The following is a 25,097-nucleotide window of genomic DNA, read 5'->3' as shown; positions in this document are numbered from 1 at the left end:
GCCAGGCTTCAGCAATACGTGAACCATGAACTTCCAGATGTTCAAGCTGGTTTTAGAAAAGGCAGAGGAACCAGAGATCAAATTGCCAACATCCGCTGGATCATTGAAAAAGCAAGAGAGTTCCAGAAAAACATCTATTTCTGCTTTATTGACTATGCCAAAGCCTTTGATCACAATAAACTGTGGCTCACCGTTTATTATATTACAATAAAGTGTGAATCACAATAAACTGTGGAAAATTCTGAAAGAGATGGGAATACCAGACCACCTGACCTGCCTCTTGAGAAACCTATATGCAGGTCAGGAGGTAACAGTTAGAACTGGACATGGAACAGACTGGTTCCAAATAGGAAAAGGAGTACATCAAGGCTGTATATTGTCACCCTGCTTATTTAACTTACATGCAGAGTACATCATGAGAAACGCTGGGCTAGATGAAGCACAAGTTGGAATCAAGATTGCCAGGAGAAATATCAATAACCTCAGATATGCAGATGACACCACCCTTATGGCAGAAAGTGAAGAAGAACTAAAGAGCCTCTTGATGGAAGTGAAAGAGGAGAGTGAAAAAGTTGGCTTAAAGCTCAATATTCAGAAAACTAAGATCATGGCATCTGGTCCCATCACTTCATGGCAAATAGATGGGGAAACAGTGGAAACAGTGGCTGACTTTATTTTTGGGGGCTCCAAAATCACTGCAGATGGTGATTGCAGCCATGGAATTAAAAGACACTTACTCCTTGGAAGGAAAGTTATGACCAACCTAGATAGCATATTAAAAAGCAGAGACATTACTTTGCCAACAAAGGTCCGTCTAGTCAAGGCTATGGTTTTTCCAGTAGTCATGTATGGATGTGAGAGTTGGACTATAAAGAAAGCTGAGCGCTGAAGAATTGATGCTTTTGAACTGTGGTGTTGGAGAAGACTCTTGAGAGTCCCTTGGACTGCAAGGAGATCCAACCAGTCCATCCTGAAGGAGATCAGTCCTGGGTGTTCATTGGAGGCACTGATATTGAAGCTGAAACTCCAATATTTTGGCCACCTGATGCGAAGAGCTGACTCATTTGAAAAGACCCTGATGTTGGGAAAGATTGAGGGCAGAAGGAGAAGGGGACGACAGAGGATGAGATGGTTGGATGGCATCACCGATTCAATGGACATGAGTTTGGGTAACCTCCGACAGTTGGTGATGGACAGGGAGGCCTGGCGTGCTGTGGTTCATGGGGTCGCAAAGAGTCGGACACGACTGAGTGACTGAACTGAACTGAACTGAAAGCCACTTTCGTTTTAGTTCACTTCAGTTCAGTTCAGTTGCTCAGTTGTGTCCGACTCTTTGTGACCCCGTGAATCGCAGCACGCCAGGCCTCCCTGTCCATCACCACCTCCCTGAGTCTACTCAAACTCATGTCCATCGAGTTGGTGATGCCATCCAGCCATCTCATCCTCTGTCATCCCCTTCTCCTTCTGCCCCCAATCCCTATTTTCCATCAAGGAAGTCAAGTCTCCTTTCGTGTTTGACGGGAAACACGGATTTACTTTGCATGCATTTCAGGGGAATCGGGCCTCATCTCTTGGAGAGGGGAAAGTCTCATTGTTTTTCTGGAGTTGCAGCTGGAACCTGGGTTATGTTCTCGAGTTACGACGGGGATGGCCCTTCAAAACTCGTGTTTGTTCAGCGATGTCAGGACTCCTGTCTAGTTGCGAGGGACACCTTGGGATTCTCCTCGAGGCTTGGCAGGAAAATAGGGATGCAGTCTCTCCTTTGTGCATTTTCCCAACGAAACATCCATTCTTACGTAGGATCATGCAGCTAGTATCATGCTGTTTCAACCATCATGAATATTTACCATTTTGACTAAACCCAAATGTCTTCGTAGGAGGCCGAAGACTTCAGTGCTATATGATTTTCTTCATCTCATTGCTCCAGCAGAGAACAGAGAACATGGGCAGCCTCCCAAGAACAGCTACCACAGAACTCACTCCCCAGGTGGCATCCAGCCACCTCAGCACTTGGTACTTTGGAAATGGGGCACAAGGCCTTCAGAGATCACACCGATAACCTTTCTGTATCTCCCTGACTTCATGCTTCTTGAGGACAAATAGGGGATGTCTCCCTCACAGAATTGTGAGGAGTAAATAACATTGTGTGTTATAAAAGGCTTAATGTAGTGCCCGGCACATTGTAAGCACCAAGTGAGCTGTGGAAGTGATTAGCTCTTATGGGAATTCCTGGCGCAGGAATTTTTTGTAATCGGCCAATCGGAGTGGCGGCGGGGCGGGGCGGGGGCGGTGAGGTAGAACAAACTCAGAAGCTGAAGAAAAACAAAGTCATTTCAACAGCTGCTCATTAGTCATTTTAGAAAAGTGAAAGTGGACAGCTGTCTAAATAAATTAAATCCCCTTCATTTAAATACAGATATTTGTGGATACATGTGTACACTTACACACACACAGAATTCTGGAGAAATAGTTAACAGATAATAGTGGTTATCTCCAGGGACACCTTGACCTGGGAACAGCAACCGGGGAAAGACTTTTAAATTTTTGCCAGGTGTCTATATTATCTACTGAAATTTTTCAATTCATTTTTAAATTAATTGCTGCTAGTTTAAAACCTCTCCTAAATTTTGTTGAAGGCGGACAAACTGAAATTGAGAATGGCCGTTTTCCGTTTTTAACTGTCGAGCGCGGATACCGCCCCCTAGCGCCTGGTACCCGCCGCCACAGCGTCTTTATTAAGCCCTGCGCCAAGTTGCTTCAGTCCTGTCTGACTCTTTGTGACCCAATGGACTATAGACCACCAGGCTCCTCTGACCCTGGGGTTTCCCAGGCAAGAATACTGCAGTGGGTTGTCATTTCCTTCTCCAGGGGATCTTTCCGACTTAGGGATGGAACTTGCATTTCTTACTTCGCCTGCATTGGCAGGTGGCTTCTCTACCACTAGGGCCTCTGCTGAAGTCCTGTGTGCAAGTGTTAGTTGCGCAGTTGTGTCTGACTCTTTGTGACCCCATGGACTATGTTCCGCCAGGCTCCTCTGTCCATGGAATTCTCCAGGAAGAGTACTGGAGTGGGCAGTCATTCTCTTCTCCAGGGGATCTTCCCAACCCGGGGATCGAACCCAGGTCTCCTGCATTGCAGGCAGATTCTTTACAGTCTAAGCCACCCTAGCAAGGCTCAATCTAAAATCCTCTGGTTGAGACTATGAGTAGTTAATGCATTAAACTACTGAACTATTGCCTATTCATATAGTCCAATCCTGCCATGATCGAACATCTAGTGACTGTGAAGAATGCCTATGATATCTCATGCCTTATTCTTGCTGGACAAGTGAAATAATAGATCATTTGCGTTACAATATATGCATTCATTTTTTTCCATTCTAAACTTGACAATTACCTGAAGCAAAAGGACTTCTCTGCTTTTTCAGTTTTATCTCGTGTACATCATTTTATTTGTATTAAATCATCATTTACTACAGTAATTTCCCTCTTTGCATTTGTTCAAATAGAGGTGTTGTTCCACATACAAACCTTTTATGTATTTAGGTAAAAGTTTCTGAACTCTATTTCAGACTTAGTTGTTCTTTATGCTATTTATTGTCATGTTAAACACTTTTTAAAGTAATGTTTTCATTATTTTAAAGTGAGTATGTTCCCATTGTAAAGAAATTTTGGCAAATACAGTAAAGCATAATGAATGAAATAAAAGCAAGACCTAACTCTACCATCAAAAGATAACTACTGTTAACATTTCTGTTTTCCTCCAGTTTCTCTAATGCTGTTCATTTTTAAACAGTTTTCACACTGAATTTTTAAGTCTATAAAGTACATTTCCACTATCATATATAAACATCAAGTGTTTGTCCTTGTCAAATATTGCAAAGATATCATTAGAAACTGTAAGGCATGTTTGGATACAAGGGCAAAGTTCATTTTGAACACACACACACACACACACACACACACACACACACACACACTAATGGAGGGCTAGTATCGGACCCTTCAGTAAATGTCATATTTTGTTCAGATACATAACCACTGGGTGTGTATCACACTGGAGGTCACATTTTATAGTCATTCAATAATCCCCATTCAATAATCTTGTATCCTTGGCCTTTGACAAATATTTGGGCATTGGATGGAATTCTTGGGGGTCTGGCCTAGCGACTGAAGGTGCATGACTAATGGGGCATGATCCCAGGCAAGGGAGAAATCAACTGAGTTCGAGGACCTGCGAGAGGAAAAGAAGGGTCGGGCTCAGATTAGGTCTGAAACCTGAGCGCGGGGCAACCTCATTGTTTATTTATATTTTTCTAATTTTCTTCCGGATAAGTTCACCCATTTGGGAGAATAATTTCGATCACCAACTCCTAATACAAGTTCCCAAGCAGCGACAGGCAAGGATAAAGGGCTGGTGGGCGTGTTCCCCGCCCAAGGCCCTTGTTGGACCGCGCAGAGGCTGGGGAAACCCACACCCGGAGCAGCGGGTATAAAGAACCCGGCCGCGGCTCCAGGCTTCGCAGGGGGAAGCACTCTCCTCATCCATCCACCGGGTTAGGTGCGGTCCGGGACACCAGGAAAATGGCACCGGCTGGCGGCAAAAATGCCAAGAAGGTGAGTGTGTGCTCAGGGTTTAGATCGGCCAGCCCCGCACCCCAGTCTGGAGAGAGCAGAAGCCCCCCAGCCCCGCCCCACCCCCCAGCCTGGAGAGAGCCCCGGGCCCCCAGAACTGCTGCTTCCAGAACACCAAGGAGCCTCTGAGCCCCGACCCCTGTCCCCTGACCACAGCGCCCTCTAGAGCTATGTGACCCCCAACTCCAGGGCACCCCTAAAGCTCTGAGTCCTGCACCCCAAGACCAGAGCACTCCCCAGATGCGGCTCCTAGACCCACAGGTGCGAGTTCCCTCCCCTCTGGCGGTGGGAGGTGGGACTTGGAGTCGCCTGCTGCGCGCCCTGGGTTCCTCCAGGTCTGCGCGCACCCCTCGGTGCCCTTAGCGAGAGAAGGCGCGAGCCTAGGCTCCAACCGTTTCGTCTTGGGGACCCCACCCTGCAAGGTTCTCACCAGTCCTAAGGCTCTGGCATTGGCTGGATAATGGTAAGTTTTCACAGGCAGTTTGGATTCGGAAGTCACTGAACAGTGTACAGTGCAGGCCTCGAAAAGACTGTTTAAGAAAAATTAAGCACAATGGCTCTAAGATATTGAGAAAGGACTGCTGAGTTTTTAAAATAAAAATCCAGTAAGAAGCCCACCGTTCCCTTGGGACTAGTGTTTCCGTCCAGACTGCAGGCCTTCTTCTAGTTGGGTGTTGCGGGGTTGGGGTGGGGGTGGGAGGCCGGGGAGTCGGGGAGGGAAGGGGTGGATGGATGGGTGGATGGACTGATAACAAGGTTACAGCTGGAAGCAGGATGAGAAGGACGGAGGCAGGGAGTATCCTTGCCCCTTGGGTGTCAAAGCACCCGGCCCCATGCCTGGCAGAGGCCAGGGAATGGCAAGGAAGGAGACAGTGCTGGCCAACTATACCCGTGAGGACAAATTCATTGCCAGTCATCCCTCTGGAGAATCCTAGGGAAGGGGGAGCCTGGTGGGCTGCCATCTACGGGGTTGCACAGAGTCGGACACGACTGAAGCGACTTAGCAGCAGCAGCAGCAGCCTTCTAGAAATGGGTTGTACCTAGTTTCTAAAGGGATGATCCCACCTCAAAAATACCTCCACATAAGGAAAAAAAAATGCAATTAAAAAATTTTAATGCCATGAAGTCCAAGGATTTAAGATGTTGAGATGGCCATTGCTTATAGGCTGTCACCTGTTCAATTAGAGAGAGAATTTTTCCCAATCCCTACATCTACTAAAATAATATATGGCTGGAAAGGATGATTCGCATAAAGATTTTAAAAATATTTTTGCTTTGGCCCATTTGCATTGCCATAAATTCTAATCCACTCCCCAAACTCAAACTCACGAAATGAAACATTTTAAAGGATTACTTTAGCAAGATGGACATAAAAGGAGAAGAAAAAAGTTTCTTTGGTAAGCTGGTTTCCATGCCTATGTCACTGTTAAAATATGGACAATACCATGTCTAAACTTCTGGTTAAAATTAAAATAGGTTACAAAGCTTGTTTGTTGTAAACAGCTAGGAACACCACTAACAGCATTGTCTGCTGCATTTTGATGCATATTCTGCGAGTTTATTGTCTAGCAAATATGTACTTTTTAAACAAAAACAGTCTGATATTAAACACTGCTTTGCAACACCTTTTCACAAACAGTGTCTTGAGCAATTTCTCATAGCACATTCCATTTTAAAACAAAAAAAAGGAACAGAAAAGTCGGAATTTCAAGTTATTTAAAAATGCACAAGTCCATTCTCTACATGTGCATCTCCATTCCTGCCCTGCAGATAGGCTCATCGGTACCATTTTTCTAGATCCCATATACATGTATTAATAAACAATGCTTGCTTTTTCTTTCCGACTTTCACTCTGTATAAGAGGCTCAGTGCCTCCCATGTGCTCAGTCACTCAGTCGAGTCTGACTCTGTGAACCTCATGGATGTAGCCCTCCAGGCTGCTCTGTCTGTGGGTTCTCCAGGCAAGAATACTGGAGTGGGTTGCCATTCCCTCCTCCAGGGGATCTTCCCAACCCAGGGATGGAACATGGGTCTCCTGCATTGCAGGGAGATTCTTTACTGTCTGAGTCACCAGGAAAGCATAACAGGCTCTGGGTTCATCCAAACCCACACAACATCGTAAAGTAATTATCCTCCAATTAAAAATAAATAAATACAATTTTAAAATTAAAATGCAGTAGAATCTAAGTGTTTTTCCTGATGAAATTGTTCAATAAATTAATGTACAGCCTGGTAACTGAATCACCACCAGCCACTTCGCCACCAAATATCAGATTGCTAGCTACGCTGTACATGAAGATGCCGTGGCACCAAAGTCTGAAAACACACACAAGAGCTCAGTGAGAGTTTCTAGGTGACTGAACCAAGTATGAATTATTTCACCCAAATGAAATTTGTAGCCAGTCATATCTCATGTATGTGACTGTTGTTCATATTTTTATACAACTCTACTGATTAGCAATATATCCATTTTTCTTATTAACTGGGTCATAATGATCAAAGCTGTAGTTTTAAGATGTGACATTTAGACACATTGTAATCATGGCAGGTATTTGGATTTCGAAATCACATGTGATGAATTCTATACTTTGTAGTTGTTATCTCATGGACTTCAATACTTGAATTTTTTCTATCTGGAAAAGCTATCCAAGAATAGAAAACACATATATGTGGAATCCAGGAAAATGGTACAGATAAACATATTGGCAAAGCAGAAATAGAGTCATAGATGTAGAGGACAAACTTAGGGTTACCAAGAAGGGAAGCGTGGGGCAGGATGAACTGGGACATTGGGACTGACATGTGTCCACTGCCGTGTATAAAACAGATAATTAATGAGAGCCTCCTGTTTAGCACGGGACACTCGACTCAGCGATCTGTGGTGACCTAAATGGGAACGAAATCTAAAAGAGCGGATGTATGTATATGTATGGCTGATTCACTGTGTGGTGCAGCAGAAACTAACAGCATTGTGAAGCAACTGTAAAATTACTTCACAATTTAAACAAAGAAGAACAGACAGCACATCCTCCTGTTTTACTGCTTTAAAGTAGAAACGTCAGATGTTTCTTTTCTCTGAGCACCAGCTGTTGAGTTCACATGGGGTGGGGCAGAAGGCGGTAAGGACTCAAGATGCCATTCAAATTCTTATGACTGCCTCTCAGATTTTGTAACCTTTGTTACATCAGCATTTATTAACCATTAATGGCAATAAATGGAACACAGTAGGTATGTACATTCCAGGTTATCACTTTACATGATCTTTTCAGGGCTGTCCCACTCTCCTCTCTCCCATTTAAAATCAAATCTAGATACTATTTGAGGGTAAAATAATCAGTGAATCCTCTAGGGGCTGACCTGGGAGACTGTAAATTACTCAGAGACTCTGGACTTTAATTCCTCCTTTGTAAAATCAGAGAGAGGTTTCCCTGGTGGCTCAGTGGTAAAGAATCCGCCTGCGTTGCAGGAGACACAGGTTCTATCTGTGGTCGGGAAGATGCCCTGGAGGAGTGCATGGCAACCCACTCCAGTATTCTTGCCTGGAGAATCCCATGGACAGAAGGGCCTGGCAGGCAACAGTCCATAGGATCACAGAGTCAGACACGACTGAAGTGACTTAGCATATACACGCACACAAAATCAGAGTAACCTTTTATTTTTAAATTTATAATATTTTGAAATAAAAAATTATTCTACAAGAATATTACTAATTCACAAATCACTTTAAAAATATTAAGTTCAAAGTTGCTATTTTAACACCAGGGTAATAATTACATGTACAATAAATGGAATAGGTATGCAAGTTGGACTGGAAATCAGTTTACAAATATTTTATTTACTGGTCTCTTCCCAGTTCTCTTACTTGCAGAGAGCAGGCCATGCATACTTACAACTTTCTGGACAGCATAATGCAGCTGCTGTTATGGAAACTGAATTTTAGCACCAAAGACATTAATCTTTAATTGATTTGGCCATCTTTGTGGTGGTATCTTCTGCCTTCTGTCCTCATCAAATATATTTTGACTTCTCAGTCTCAAAACGCTTTTGTAGCATCATATGCCACTTCAACTTCTTTATAAAACATAATCCTCTCTTTTGCTTATTGATAGAAAAAGGAGAAAGACTAACAGTCACCGTTTTAAGAATGTGTGCTTAAGGATTCATTTGAGGCTTTACAACAAAACCTTTTCATTTAATCTTTCTGAAGATATTTATTCAAACATAACATCCTCCCACAATATCCTTCAAATACTATTTAGTGTGTTCTAAAAAACCCCCATCCCTGGCACATATACATGGATACACAAGCTTTTATTATATGAGCATTCTGATGGTTTGCCTCATAGTCACAAATTTCTGAATAAAATATATATGTATTTTCTGAGAATTTAAAGAAATAATACTTCTCAACAACATGAGAGCAAAAGTTCTATTGTAGAAATGAGTAGAAAATTGTATTAAAAATTCAAATGATTCATTTTTCATTTTCTCCATCCCCTCCCCCCCACAACATTAGGGCATCCTGGAACGGCTGAACTCTGGAGAGGTCATCATCGGAGATGGAGGGTTTGTCTTCGCGCTGGAGAAGAGGGGCTACGTGAAGGCAGGGCCCTGGACCCCAGAAGCCGCCGTGGAACACCCAGAAGCAGGTTGGTGCACTGCTCTATTTTACGCTCTCATAAAAGACCACTGTGTTGACCCACGTCTAGGAGCATGCCATCAAACAGATGCCTCCATGCTACGGTTTCCAAGTATTTATTACTGCCTGCTGGGCAGTGTGCCGTGTACAAATATAGATTCACCTGTTGGGTGAATACGAATGGCCCCTCCTTATTTCTGTCACATGTGTCTACCTCTTGCTCCCTGCTCCTTGCTCTAGATGAGTCTAGAACCTGGCTCACTTCCTTCTCCTATGCCCCTACCTATCTCCTCCAACACTCTAGGTGACTCCAACATCCATACATGTGATTCATCCAGCACTCTTCCTATTAGTACCCTGACTTCCTCCTCATCTCCAACAAAACTCTCCTCCATCCCCACCTCAGCAACCCACTCCTAGGCCTTGCCATCATCAACAGCTGCCCACCTCTGAAATCTCAGGGACAAGTACCACATTCTCTGACCACGCCCCCTCCTTTCTGCTCATTCTTCGTAGTACTCCTATTCTTCAATCTCATCACAACTCTGTCCTTCATCTCTCATTTTAGTGACTTTTACCCATTCTTCCCGTAAGTCCACCTTCCCTCCTTAACCCACTTTAAGTTCCATGATATAGCATCAGTCACCATCTTGCAGATAAGCCCTCTTCCAGTCTGTATTTGCCAACTAGTTAAATTCATTGTATACTAGCTCCACCCTATTTAAATTCAGTCATCTACCTATGCTGCATCTGTATCCACAAACCTTATTCTCACTTTATTTTCTTGGTTACAAATCTTTTTTGCTAGGAAGGGAGGTAGCATGCAGCCTGAAAGGAATAACTGTTGTCTTTCAGGGCCTCTGTACCATCCTTAAGCAATAGAGAAGGATTAATCTTTAAAAGGGGAGGAAATGGGCCACTTCTACAGGCCCAGAGAGTTCAGGGGGATGTGGGGTTTTCAAGGTTGATGGGTTAATCCAACTATGTCTTTATTCCAGGTCTCAAGTCCCATTTCTCCCTAATCAGATCTTAACTTTTGGCAATAGAGTACTTTTCTGGTTGAGAACTCTGAATGGGTGGGTGTTCCAGCTGGCCAGAATGGGATCTGACTCCAGAACAATGCTTGAAGAGTAATTTCCTGTGGCTGGTTGTGGCTTTAGCTCTTGCGGGTCAGATCAGTCAGGAAACATATTATCAAGTGGAGATTTGTGCTAAAGAGTTCTACTAGGAAGTATTTTCAAGAAACAGTACCTCTAAGGGAGCAAGGGAAGCAGGATTGAGCAGCAGATAGAGCTCAACTGTGAGGAGTTGCAACAGAGGTTCCAGCCAACCCCTCAGGGAGCTTCAGAGTTGGACAGGCCCCTCCGAGTTGCCCCAGATTGAGGCAAGGGGGCTAGTTTGTGTTCTCCCCCTGTGAATAGACCAAGCCCTACATACAAGCTTGATCTCCCCTCCCGCTTTGGCCTAACACGCTTCCTAAGGAGGGTCTCAGCAATCAACACTTGGAAAGAATCTGAATCTTTCAGAGGAAGCCAGAGTTCTTGTGAATATTGTATACGATAATAAACAGTTGCTTTTTTATGGTAAAGGAGAGCATGTTTCCGTGAACTCAGAAATGAAGGATGGAAACTAATGAAGAACCTAATCAGAGAGAGTACAGCTTTCAGATCCAGTAGACTCTAGACCCAGACTAACTGGACCAAATCCTGACACAGCCACTAGGTTGTATGGCCTCAGGGAAATTACATAGCTTCCCTGTGTATAAACTGAGATAATACTGACATCTACCTCATAAATTTGTTATGAGGATTAAATAAACTATATGCGCAGTATTTAAAATAGTGTCTGATGCAAGTTAAACACAAGTATTAACTATTGTTATTATTCACTTGACTGAGTTGTTTCTTATCTTGTTAATATTTTTGGCTGTATTAATCTACTTCTTGGAAATGGTTGAGTGCTGTCACTGACGCAATGGACATGAGTTTGGGCTAACTCTGGGAGAGTGTGAAGGACAGGGAGGCCTGCCTTGCTGTGGTCTGTGGGGTCGTAGAGAGTCAGACACGACAGCGATTTAACAGTCTGTTTCTCGGTTGTACTCATCTATTTCTGCTAGAGAAGCACAGAAATGTGTTCAATTCACACAGTCCCTAAAAAGTGTCAAAAGTAAAAGAGCTATAGTCACACTATGAAATCTAGCAAATGTACACAACTTTTATATGTCCAAATAAAAGTAGAAATGATACTGTGTGCTCTACCATTAAAAAAAAGTGAAATAAGGTGGCTTGGGAAGCTAAACCAATAGTAGATCTCAAATTTTAGATTCACCAGTGGAGTTTGTTAAAAATTATAGATTCCTAGCCCTCATTTACAGAAATTTGGTTTCATTAGGTTTTGAGGGGGTCCAGGAACCTGCATATTTATAATACCTGACCCCAAATAATGGCAAGGTGAACCTCACTTTCAGAAGCACTGCATTAAAGGGATGTAAGGAACACAGTGATATAATTAAGACCTCAGACGGAGGATTTCTAATATATCCATGTTATATTTCTTAAGGTTTGAGTGCTGGGGTAAACTTAGAATGAAATATTTCTTGGGCCAAACTGACATTAACAATAAACTAGCTTTGCCCAAACTCTGCCTTGAGAACAAAATAAGACTCTTGTTTCAACTGCAAGTTTCAATTCTGTGAGTCACATTTTCTTTTTGAAAGTTACACATTAGAGGAGTTCAAGAGAAATTGCTCTGATTTCCTTTGATTTTATTAATGCAGAAACAGCACGTTTGATCTCTTAGCCATTTGTGTCTTGAATATTTTAAGCTTATTTAAATGTATTGAGCATTTGCTCTACTTTTTCTTCTGGGAGCTGCCTGCTTTTTCAAGAATTAATGAAAACTCCATAATTCTGAGTTATTAGATTTAATCCGTTCTGCTACAGATTGACATCCCATATACTCAGGTCTGCCAGTGCCTGGTTCAAACTCTGTCAACCCCAGTGCAACTCCAGGATGCATCAGACCAGACGGGTCTCCTGCTTGGAATGCATCTTCATAGAAACGTGTCATATGACCTCAGATGTACTTAACCTGTTCAAGGAGGGGAGGGGTGAAAGGTATTTAAAACCAGGTGGCGCCAGTGGTAAAGAACCCGTCTGCCAATGCAGGAGACATAAGAGACATGGGTTTGATCCCTGGGTTGGGAAGATCTCCTGGAGGAGGGCATGGCAACCCACTCCAATATTCTTGCCCGGAGAAGCCCACAGGACAGAGGAGCCTGGCGGGCTACAGCCCACGGGGTTGCAAAGAATCAGACACGACTGAGGGGACTCAGCACGCATGCACACTCACGCTCAAATGAGAGAATGGTCAATGTCATGCTGTTTTATGCAAATGAGTTTGTTTCCTGCAGGCGCTTTTCTAATTTTGACTGGGTGATAGCTGGATTCATATCGATTCTGATAAGTTTCCCTGCAAACTGAACGGCACCCAAAACATTTTTGTAGGATAGGTGCCTGGGCTTAACTTCTGGGGGCTGTAAGCAGTGAGGAAAGGAAAGTTATGCTACAGATCTACCATCTCTTATCCAAGCCCTGTTGGGGCCAAATGTGTCTTAGAATCCAGAATTTGAGGAAATTTTAGAAAGTTAATACATTAGATATGCTACATACTGTATAACATTCTCTTTAGGGTCTAAAGTGCTCCCCCAGCCCCCATCAAACACATTAATACTCCTTTTGCATCAATATATATGACTACTCACTCTAAATGGAATACAATTATAAATATCCTCACATTAGTTCAAGTCACTTTGCTCCCAAGTGATTTTGCTACAAATTTATTATCCCAGTGAAGAAATAGTGCAAAATTTTTTTAGAGTTAGTTGTGGAATTCCAAAGACTCGCCTTTCTCAGGAAAATTTACAAGGTAATAGCTATGCTCTATACATATATATCTGGATCATATACATATATGATCATGTATATATGCATATACATATATATACTTATATAATATTGTATATTACATTGTATGTCAAGTATAATACATACTTGGTAATATTTAGCTTCTATGATGCTAAAATGAGACTAGTATAATGGAGAGTTTAAAGCTATAAAATGAATATAATTAGTATAGGTTGTATCATTGTTGTAGGAACCAGTCACATCCTATGTTACTGGTTAGAGGATGAAGACTCAAGAGTTTTATGACAGGAAACAGAAAATAGATATTGAAAGGATATGCAGAAATCACCAGACTAATTCTCCTACTAAAGTTTATGCCAAAAGCTGTGGCTCTTGAACTCTATGGAATTAGCATTGTATTGGGAAATGAATTTGGGTCTGGAAGGGTTTGAGGAATCTGAATATTTGTTCCCAGGTGAACCTAGTAAGGTCACACTTGGAGAAGCTCTCCTTTTTTAAGAAGCATGAAGGAATAATCAAAGCGATTAAAAGTGAAAGTTGTCTTCACCTTTTTGAATCACTGCCCTCTGGAAAAATCTGATAAAACTTATAGGCCCTCTGAGAATCATAACATGTTTGTACATGCAAACAATTTGCACACTACCCCAGGGTTTTCGTTTTGTGTTGTACAGTCTCTGGAAATCCGTCGAAGGACCACCAGGGTGGACTTGTTATTCATAAGCCATTCTGTCACAGAGAACAGGAACCAAGCCTTTAGTCCCTTCTCCCCTACTCCTGCCACAGCGCTGTGTTTTCCCGATTACTCTACGTAAGGGTTTTCAGTTGGTTCTGTTGTGAATTAAAACAACTTTGAAACGCCCTAATTTATGAATGTTTTCAAGTTCCCACTGAGAACTAAAGTTTCCACGATTTTAAAAGCAAAGATTTGGCTTCAAACTTAGGAAACCATTTTCTGACATACATTACAGTTTTTTGTGTGTGTTTTTTTGGCCTCACCTTTAAGTCCATTTATAAACAAACACAAACAAAAATGCTTCCTATGTTCTTGGCATTCCACTAGGCATCTAGGCTGCAAAGCCACCAGACTAATCTCCAGTCTTAGCCCCTGAAGGACTAAGAACACCAGTGTCCTAGTAATTTTTTAGACTCTAATGTGGTTGCTCCCAAACCTGTGGATTTTACAGGCCTCTGAAATTTAGAAATAAATTTTAGTGTCCAAAATACAACTGCTGACTTCTTACTCTGCCCAGTTGTTTCTCTTGACAAAAACAAAACACCGAGTCTCACTATTGTTTTATAAAAGGAACATCCTTCTGCTCTCTTGGAATGGTGATGCTCAACAAAACCGAAAGTAAGAATCAGTTGGGAAACCTTTCCAAAAAATTGCCTGTGCCCTACCCTGAACCAATTAAATTAGAATATACATGGATTTGACCCTAACATTCATAAAGCTTGCAGAGTTATGTAATGGGCAATCAGAGTTTAGGACCACTATTTTAGAGCAAAGGATAATGGATAACTCTTTAAATTGCATACATTTGATTAAATGGAAAACAAAAACTTCCCACTATATTTCCTGCAGCCATGAAAGCTTTTCCACATGGTATTCATCTGTGGACCTAGCTTGGTAACCTTACTCCAACTCTGCTATCAGAATTATTTTTCAAAAACAATGAACTAATCATATTAATCAATTGCTTTAAAACTGTTGATGTTTCCCCAATATCTATGGTCTGGAGCCTAGACTCCCTGGGATGATGTGCAAGGTCATTTGCACTCTGCCTGGCAGCCCACCTCTCCAAGTCTGTCTCCCATGACTTCTCCAGCGTATCCTCAGCCCCAGCCATCCAGGCTGCTTGTCATTCCCCCAAATGCCAAGACTGTTCCTGCCTCCTTATCTTCACTTGGGCTGTTCCCTCTCTAGGGAATGCCCTTCCCTAGCAAAATCGCTGCCTGGCAAAATCGCTGAGATGATTCCTCCTCTGTGGGACCTCCCTCTTCCCTTCACCCCACATCGCTGATAGAGATAATCTCTTGCTCCCAGCAAGATACTCCATATCTACCCCTCATTGTCCCCCAGGATGAGCAAATGCCAGACAACCAGGAATTTAAGCGCATATTTACATGTTTGTTTATCTAAGAGCCTTCTGAAAGCATCACAGCCTGACAAACTGATAGCAAAGAATATCTTTCAATCTCCCAGTTCGCCAACTTCATCGAGAGTTCCTCAGAGCTGGCTCCAATGTCATGCAGACCTTCACCTTCTATGCCAGTGAAGACAAGCTGGAGAACAGGGGAAACTATGTTGCAGAGAAAATATCTGTGAGTAACACCATACTGTGTCTTAGGCACTTGTGTCATCATCAAAGCTCCTGTAGAAAAAAATGTTGAGCCTTGTTAGAGTTTCGTTTTGTTTTAAAAAGAAACGAGGTATGTGTGAATAATATTCTTAGGTCTTAGCTAGAGTCCCCCAAATTAACAGAAAGGCATTTAATGAAGCAGATCAAAGAAGTATTTAACTATTAATGATTTTCCAAGTCTTTTGACTAAGTTGTTGAGTGAGTATCCTTACAAACTCTTAGATCTTTACAGTTTTTTAATGTGACAGTATAGGAGAAATATCATATATGGCAGGAGTCAGCAAATCTAGAATATTCCTAGCTGAGCTACAGTTAACTGTGTGATATTTGGCAAACCATTTACCTATCCCATCAAATCAACAACTTCTTCATCTCTAAAATGAAAAAGGAATTTTAAAATTCCATGCATCTGTGTGATATTTTGAGGACAAGAGTCAGTTTTTAAGGTTTAAATACTTCAAAAAGACCTTACTTGTGATACATTTATCTGTTAATTGATAAAACATATAATGACAAAAAGTCATGAATTCTGTAGTCATTTTAATTCGTTTATTTTTATTAATCAAAAAAGCAAATCATCATCGCCACTACTATTTGCTAGGTATTCTTCTAACTGCAGTTTAAGCATTGGAAGATATCAGATCCTTTTATATATTTGCTTATTTTGGCCACAGGTTGCGGCATGTGGGATTTTAGCTCTTGATCAGGGGTTGAACTCATGCCCCCTGCAGTGGAAGTGCGGAGTCAACCACTAGACCACCAGAGAAGTCCCAGAAGATACCAGATTCTTTTACAGAAAGACTTTTACCCTCTCACAGATCTTTGGTATAATGTAATATCCCTAAATACCATCGTAAGATTTATTTTTTTTGTCACTGTTGTTGGTAGTGTTGTTACTACAAATTGTTAAACTCCGTAAACATTGAACTATTCCATCACTCTCATTTTCTGAAATAAAATCACTGTTGTAACATACAACTGAGATGTAGACATTTGAATAACAATTTTGCTTCAATTTCACATGCTAATGTAACCATACCATATATTCATCCTTTTTAGGGGCAGAAAGTCAATGAAGCCGCTTGTGACATTGCGCGGCAAGTGGCTGATGAAGGAGATGCTTTGGTAGCAGGGGGCGTGAGCCAGACACCTTCGTACCTTAGCTGCAAGAGTGAAACTGAAGTCAAAAAAGTCTTTCAGCAACAGTTAGAGGTCTTCATGAGGAAGAACGTGGACTTCTTGATTGCAGAGGTAAATAGATACTATCAAAAGTGAGACGAGTACACTTAGTACATGCCTTTACTCTCACAAGGACCATTTGGAGTTAGGTACCAGTCACGACTAGTACCAGTAATATTTATTTTCGAAAACTTCTTCCAATTTAGGGCTTCAACTAAATGTGATTCAGTTGATGTAATATAGCATTCTTCAAACCTTTGGAATGCAATTCACAGAAATCACCATTCTATTCTGTTTTTTAAATGCTAATGAATCACAACTCAGAGATTAAGAAACACTCATCTGGGGATAATTAGGTTATATGCAATAGGATAAGTTTTCAAATTATTTGGGGAGAAACAAAATTAAAAGTACTTTGACTTTAACTTATTTCAGTATTTTGAACACGTTGAAGAGGCTGTATGGGCAGTTGAAGCCTTGAAAGCATCAGGGAAACCAGTGGCGGCAACTCTGTGCATCGGCCCAGAGGGAGACTTGCACAGCGTGACCCCCGGGGAGTGTGCGGTGCGCCTGGTTAAAGCAGGTGATGATAGATTTTGATTGGCTTGCAACTAGTGTGTCTTTTAAATGACATACAAACACAGGTCCATCTATGAATCACTATATACTACTTTTGTTACAGGAAAATCATTCATTTACTTTCTTAAGAATGCTGATACATTATTGCGTCTCAAAGAGAAAAAGTGTAAAAAAGCAAAAAAACGTACACCCATCAGCCTTTTGAAAGGGGCAGCTAGAGCTACACTGAAGGTTTAATACCTAGAAATGAGAAGAATTTTGGTAGATCATAAAGAGTATTAGGACAAATTATGTTTTATTTTAAATTTATCTCAAGTTGAGGTCTTTAGATATTAATATCTTTCAAGACGGTTGCCCCCTTTGCCAAAGTTTTTCCATTTTCCATAAATTACTGGTATGCTTAACTTTTTGTAATTAGTATCATTAAATTTAAAATCCTTTGATATGAAATATTGAGTATTCAATTTATCTTTTTCTATAATTTCCATCCCTAATATTGGGTTTCATTTCAGTTAGGGAAAATTCACAGACTGTTTTCAAAGCTGCCTCATTTTAAACCTGACTAATAGCACAGTGTCTATGGAAGAGTCTGACTCACTCTGTGAAGCAGAGATTTTGATCGGCTAGTCTTATCTGACCAATCAAAATTTAATTTAATTTCTCATCTTTCTCTTGATATGTCATGAAAGTTATTTCATATTTGTCACTAATAATTACAATTATTTAGATTTAGGTTGACATTGTAGAACCTGAATTTCTGATTATAAATACAAAAAATGAGGAGAGCGCATCCCTGGTGGTCTGGTGGTTAAGAATCCACCTCACAATGCAAGGGACACCAATCTGTTCCCCGTCCTGGGAAGATCCCACATGCTGCAGAGCAACTAAGCCCATGAGCCATAACTACAGAGTCTGCACCCTAGAGCTTGCAAACAGCAACGACCGAGCCCACGTGCCGCAGCTGCTGAAGCCCAGGCACCTAGAGCCTGTGCTTTGCAGCAAGCAATGGGAAAGTCTTAGTTGCTCAATCATGTCCAACTCTTTGAGACCCCGTGGACTGCAGCCCTCCAGGCCCGTCTGTCTGTGGGATTCTCCAGGCAAAAATACTGGAGTGGGTTCCATTCCATCTCCAGGGCACCTTTCCAACCCAGGGATGGAACCTGCATTGTAGGCAGATTCTTTACCGTCTGAGCCACCCCTGAAATGAGAAGCTGGAAACAAAGAGTAGCCCCTCCTTGCCACAACTAGAGAAAGCCAACATGCAGCAATGAAGACCCAGTACAGCCAAAAATTAAAATTAAAAAAAAAAAAATGGGGGGAGAAACCAAGTTAACATGTTTCAAAAAGATCAGAGGAGGCCCTCATCCTCCCAGTTGTTAGCTGGCAGGGATTCTTGGCCTGTGTCTCATCCTTTCCTCGCCCGTCTATTCGGAGTTAGTGGCCACAGTGCTTGCCGTCACTGTACCCTGTTTATATCCTTTATAGAACTTAGAACTTACCCACATATCTCATTTGTTTATGTCTTAAATGTCTGGGTCTCTCACTAGACTGTAAAATCCCAGAGGGCAGAGACTATGTCCGCTTGACTCAGCACTGAGTACCCTGTGCCCAGCATACCACCCAGCACATATAGGCTCTTAGTATCCATCTCACAATCAAGTCCATCTTCCGGTGTTGTTAGTCCAACTTTCATATGTCCTTACATAGTCACTCCTACCCCAAGTGATCACTTCCTCCTCTCAGCAGCTTTAACACTTTCTATTTTTACCACACATTTGTAGTATCCTCAGATGACATTTTCTTTTTTTTCTTTTATCTCAAAAAGACATTTTCTAACCTGTGAGACTCTTAATAGGGTTCTGCAGTTACACAGAGGTAGAAAATTCAGTTTTAAACCAAGTGAAGCAGTCTCTTGACTGCAGAACTTCTCAGAGCCTTTGACATGTTCATATATATTTGCAGTCTCCAGGAAGGGGCTACAGTTGGGGGAAAAAAAAAAGACTACTCCTAATGTAATTGTTCATAGAAGCTTATTTTCATAGAGCAAACCTTTGGAAACCCTGTGCTAAATTAGAAAATCTTTGGTGTCCTATATTTATATTTCTTCATAACCCTTTACAAGGACCTTTGTGCCTAAATGACATCCAACAAATAGCCAACATATGATTAATTCATTAGTGTAATGAAGTCAAGAAAAGAAAGAGAAACTCTGACTGCAGAATATCCAAAAAAAGAAAGTAGTCAAGATCCAAGTGACCCTGTTCAGTAAGCTGTTGAATATACCAGCCTGGAATCCAATGGAAAGGTCAGGGTTAGAGAGAGAAGCTTGGGAGAGTTGTGTATGTAGATGGTATTGAGAGCCTGAGGTAGAAAAGGAAGTGTAGACGCAGAAAAGAAGACTGCCCAATGGAATCCTGTGACACTGCAGGACTGAAAGGTTCAGCCTTGAGGAGGGGTTAGCACATAGCACTCTAAAAAAGCAGCCAGGGAGGTAGGGGCAATACTCAGAGAACAAGGGAAGTTCTCAGAAGCCAAGAGAAGGGGAGTATTGAAGGAGCTGAAGGAGAGAGTGCCACTTGGATGAAAGTGGCTGAGACGTTGATGCAGATGAGGACAGAGAAGGGACTACTGGATTTGGCAAGATGGAGGTCATCAGTGCCCTTAACAAAAACTGATTCAGAGGAATGATGGGGAATGAGGCCTGATTGGAACAAGAATGAAGAGCAAACTGCAGGCCCAGGCCTGTGAGGACTACTAAGATGTCTGCTACTGAACACTGAGATCATAGCGTGTAGCATCAGCTCTGCTGCTCTGGTAATGAAGATGTTGGTGTCACTCTCATTATAGCCAGAAAGATTCCTTCCTTTCCTTGTTCTTGATAACTGTATATCCAAGATGCAAAATCCTAGGCCGTGAGTTCATCCAAAAAAAGTCCTTTTTGAAGGTGGAAACAACCCAAGTGTCCAACTAATGAATGAATAAACAAAATGCAGTGTGTGTGTGTGTGTGTGTATGCAATGGAATATTACTTAGCCATAAAAATGAATGAAATTCTGACACATGCTTCAACAGGGATGAACCTTGAAAACATTGTATTAAGTGAAATAAGTCAGTTACAAAAGGACACATATTGTATGATTTCATTTACATGAAAGTTTCAGAAAAACCTTTTCCTAAATTTCATTCTGCTTTTATGCCCAAGAAACTCAATAATGCTTTAAATTGGCCTGGTGAAAGGGAACATTGATTTATTCCTCAGATGAGTGGTATGGTCACCACAGGTGCCACTGGGCAGCTGGGAGTAGTGAAAAATTATCATGCTTTTCAATATAATGTCAAAGATTGAAAAAAAATGACTATTAAAATTTGAAGTTAAGAAAACCTCTAATAATGTTTGGTTTTATTTTCCAAAAAAGATGGACAGCCAAGTGCTTATAAATGACATTTCAATTGTACCAGACTTTTCAGAGCACTTTTCAGAGAAAGCATTTGCTGCCTGTTAGTAGTCATTCTTGCCCAAGGGTAAGATAAGTTTGCAGGGACCAAATGCTATCCTAATTCACCATACCAAATTAAAGCTCCCTGACTCAGAGTTGGCCTCCTGGTATCTGGTGAATATCTAAAACTAAACTGTTCTTCCACTTGCAGGAGCTTCCATTGTGGGGGTGAACTGCCATTTTGACCCCACAATTAGCTTACAAACAGTGAAGCTCATGAAAGAAGGCTTGGAGGCTGCGGGACTGAAAGCCCACCTGATGAGTCAGCCCTTGGCCTACCACACTCCCGACTGCGGCAAGCAGGGATTTATTGACCTGCCAGAATTCCCCTTTGGTAAGAAAGCCATTTTATAAATCATCTCAGGGTCTTCATGTTTGACAAATTCCAAATAAACCTCTGGCCATAGAGCTTTATCATGGTAAAACGATGGCAGCATATCTCCTCAACTCTTGGCCCTACTGCTCTCCCTGCAGCCCCAAAACTTTTAAATTAGACATTAGGAAACACAGGACCAGCAAGCAAAAAAGACCTCTGATCTAAAGGTAAAATCAAAGGTGAGTCTACACCTAGGTAGACAACCAATTCATCACACATGGAGTTTGGTAAAAAGAATGCCCTCCTGAGCAGGTCTGCTTCTGGTTCTAGCTCTGTTGCTAAGTGGCAGAACCTTAGCAAAGTTCCTTAGTTCATCCAGATCTGAATTTTCTCATCAGATAAATAAGGTTAGGCCAAGTTATCACCAATATACTTTTCTCTTATTTTGAATGCTGCTTGAATACTCTAGCTATATCTGAGTTGGGGCGGGGGGGGCGGGAGCAGAGGGAAGGTGCCATCACTGGGTTACTGTGTAACAGATTTGAATGAAGAGATCAAAGCAGATAATGTGGGGGGAACCCTTGCAGTCTAAGAGGGATAAAGCTTGTATGGGAAGTGGGCGTGAGTCTACCTGGAGAATCAAGTCAGAGGTGAGCCTGGCCTGGCCAGCCTACTATTTCATTCTAGGGTCCTTATCTCATATTCTAGAGGGACTCTATAAAATCATCAGTCTAGAAGAACCACAGAAGAAGAATGGTGAGGCATTTGTGGTTTTATTGGTGTAGAAGAGATTATTGCAAAATTTAGTGTCTTTAAACAGCTAATATTTCTTTATCTCATAGTAGCTGTGGGTCATGGATTTGGGAGTGCTTAACTCAGAGTCTCTTAATAGGCTGCACTACAGACTCTTGCAAGGGTTATAGTCATCTGAAGGCCTGATGGGAGCTCTTTCAAGCTTTCTTAGTTAGCTGTTGAAAGTTGGGGTAAGTTTTTTGCTATCTGTTGACTGGACCGCTCAGTTTCTTGGCTCATGGGCTTTTCCACTGTGATACTTGAGCATCTCACAGTGTGGCCACTGGCTTCCCCTGGGATGAGTGATCCAAGAGAGAACAAGGCAGAAAGCCTAATGTTTCTAATGATCTAGCCTCAGAAGTCACAAGCCATCCCTTCCACCATACTTTATCGGTCTCACAGACCAGCCTGATACAATGCAGGAAGGATCCCACAGGGGTGAGACCATCAGAGGGCAGAGATCATTGGGAGCCATCTTGCAGTCCTACTGTCACAGCTGTTTAAACTGGGCCTGTCAATGCAAGGTAGCGAATCATTTTTAAAAGTTAGGAACTGAAAATTTCTTTTCAGAAATATAAGATCTTATCTAATTCATTTACTGAAAATAACATTCACTGTAGCTATTTATTTTGAATATTTTTACTGAAGCAGAGCATCATTTACTACAGGACTGGAACCCAGAGTTGCAACCAGATGGGATATTCAAAAGTACGCCAGAGAGGCCTACAACCTGGGGGTCAGGTACATAGGCGGGTGCTGTGGATTTGAACCCTACCACATCAGGGCAATTGCAGAGGAGCTGGCCCCGGAGAGGGGATTTTTGCCACCAGCTTCAGAAAAACATGGCAGCTGGGGAAGTGGTTTGGACATGCACACCAAACCCTGGATTAGAGCCAGGTAAGAACCTTAAACTGTATTTGCCAAACCAAACTCACACAAATTATGAATACATCCAAGTGAGGTCATTACAAAAAGTACCGCCAATTTGCAGTGTAATGACAAAGAATCACTTAGCCTCTTCAAATTCTCTCACAGAAATATTTGTAACTTTAGCTTTACGGAGTGATTTCTGAAGAAAGCTTTAAGAATATAGAATATAAATAATGTAAGTTGCAACAAAATGTGATTTCACACTCTTGGAAAGCACCATCTATGTGGTGGACACTAACAGTGAATCAGTTGTTAGGATTCAAGTACAAATATTAATTGCTTATTCTGTGCCAAGCACGATCCTTGGAGCTGGGAAGACAGTGGTGAATGAGATTAAAAAAGGTCTTTGCTCTCAGAGCTTACATTCCATGGGGGATGAGGAACAATAAACAAATAGATTTTCACATCAGGCAATGTGCAGGGTACTAGGAATATAGAAATGAAAGGCTGCAGTCCCTGGCTTAGAGCCTCTCACAGTCTACTGGGGGAAATGGAGAAGAAAGCTGATGTATTATACTATAGTAGAGGCATGGATAAAAAAAGTAACAATGAAGTGAAGAGAATAACTATCTCTACCTAGTAGATGATGTAGAAGAAGGGACTTTGGGGCTAGATTTTGAAGGGCTAGGTAGATTTCCACAGAAGGAAGTGGGTAGAAACTGCCCCCCAAGCAGAGGCAGCAGTTTCGGTCTCTTTGACCAACAATAGTTCAACAAAACTGTGTCAGACACTGTTATAGATGCCGAAGGAGCAACCTGGACAAGGCACAGGCCTGTCTCCAAGTCTAGTAGGCAGAGAGATAAATAGCCAAGTTCACCTGACATAGTCAGTTAAGGATGAAGATGTACACAGGTGCTGGGGGTCTGCACTAACGGCCAACAGGGGGAAAAGCGGGAGAGCTGGTGAAGGATTTCCCACAGAGCTAGCATCTGAGCTGAGTTCTGAAGGACGAGTTACACTCCCAGGCAGGAGAACAGCCGAGAGGGAAGCACTGGGTGGGAGTGCCAAGAGAACAGTATGCTGAGACATTAGAAGTCTGAGAACCTCAGATTCAGAATTTGGTAGGAGACACACATCCAGACAGGAGGTGGCCTCTGTTCACACTCACGAGGTCTGGATGACCTTATCCCAAGGCAGCGAGGAGCCTGAAGGGTCTCAGACCAAGTTCAATTTGCAAGTTTCAGTAGCCTGGAGACAGGGAAACCTATGAGGAAGTCTTTTCTGCAAGAGACCAGACCAGGCAAGGCCTAGAACTAGGAGCCGATGGAAATAGCAAGGAGGCAGAGGCGGGATCTCCGGGTTGAGGGTGCAGACGCAGCACTGGCTTTGGGAAGAGCAGCGAATGTGGGCATAGGTGGCTCAGGAGGCAGAGCCAGAAAGTGAGGATGGGGAGGCAACGTAACTTAGAAACTGTCCTTGTTCCAAATCCGTAGCTTTTGAACCTATATGCACATGAAAAGAAGGAATTCAAAGTAATTTTAGACCTACAGATTCTGAGGAAAAAGAAAAGATAGACGTGTTTCAGAGGACACACTTTTGAGAGTCCAAAGATGGCAGGGTTCTAGCTCAGCCCAGAGACAGACCCTCAGGCTTCTGTGTGTTTTGTTCACCCAGGGCCAGGAAGGAATACTGGGAGAATCTTCGGATAGCCTCGGGCAGGCCGTACAACCCTTCCATGTCAAAGCCGGACGCCTGGGGAGTGACCAAGGGAACAGTCGAGCTTATGCAGCAGAAGGAAGCCACAACCGAGCAGCAGCTGAGAGAGCTCTTTGAAAAACACAAGTTCAAGTCTGCACAGTAGCCTCAATGGAAACCGTTTTTAGTGACTTCCTCTAGGCTTGGGCCACAGTTCCAAAACTAAGGAAAAGATGGTTAAAAGGCAATGGTTATACAAATGCCAGCTTACGCATCAAGATTGATAGGAACTAAACAAAACAATTATAAATAACACCTGACAATTTTTTAAAAGTATGTATTTAAAACTTGGAAGCAAAATGAATAATAAGTAAATCTTAAACAGATATACCAAACACCCACCAGGTACACAGTATTAAGGAAATCACTGTGGCCAAGAAAAAATAATTTGGACATTAGTCCTACTTTAAAATTTTCACAGGCTGGCAAGGAGGATTAGATGTGAGCTGTCATTAATGGTGTAGCAACCAGACAAGTAAGACAAAGTGCTATACGAAAGTGACTTTCAAGATTTTTGGAAATGGCCCTTAATAAGAAACACAATTTATAT

The 25,097-nt window shown here is 42.1% G+C and overlaps 1 protein-coding gene across 1 annotated transcript; it reads left to right on the top strand.

Annotated features, from left to right (window-relative positions):
* Positions 1-4,583: 4,583 nt before the first annotated feature.
* LOC133067446 (betaine--homocysteine S-methyltransferase 1) lies at positions 4,584-24,653 on the top strand. The gene is made up of 8 exons (XM_061158512.1): positions 4,584-4,616; positions 9,151-9,283; positions 15,403-15,521; positions 16,619-16,810; positions 17,174-17,321; positions 20,966-21,148; positions 22,591-22,819; positions 24,467-24,653. The coding sequence occupies exons 1-8, from the start codon at positions 4,584-4,586 to the stop codon at positions 24,651-24,653; spliced, it is 1,224 nt and encodes a 407-aa protein (XP_061014495.1).
* Positions 24,654-25,097: the final 444 nt, after the last annotated feature.

The sequence above is a fragment of the Dama dama genome, chromosome 12 (assembly GCF_033118175.1).
Source record: "Dama dama isolate Ldn47 chromosome 12, ASM3311817v1, whole genome shotgun sequence".
NCBI classification, from domain to species: Eukaryota; Metazoa; Chordata; class Mammalia; order Artiodactyla; family Cervidae; genus Dama; species Dama dama.
The sequence above is the reverse complement of the archived record's forward strand: the minus strand, read 5'-3'. Positions and strand labels throughout refer to the sequence as shown.

What these genes read in the sequence shown, in the direction of transcription:
- LOC133067446 (XM_061158512.1), top strand. Translation starts at nt 4,584, where the DNA reads ATGGCACCGGCTGGCGGCAAAAATGCCAAGAAG. An exon ending in GCGGCAAAAATGCCAAGAAG is followed by an intron (nt 4,617 to 9,150) that starts GTGAGTGTGTGC and finishes CCACAACATTAG; the next exon opens with GGCATCCTGGAACGGCTGAA. An exon ending in AAACCCTGGATTAGAGCCAG is followed by an intron (nt 22,820 to 24,466) that starts GTAAGAACCTTA and finishes TTGTTCACCCAG; the next exon opens with GGCCAGGAAGGAATACTGGG.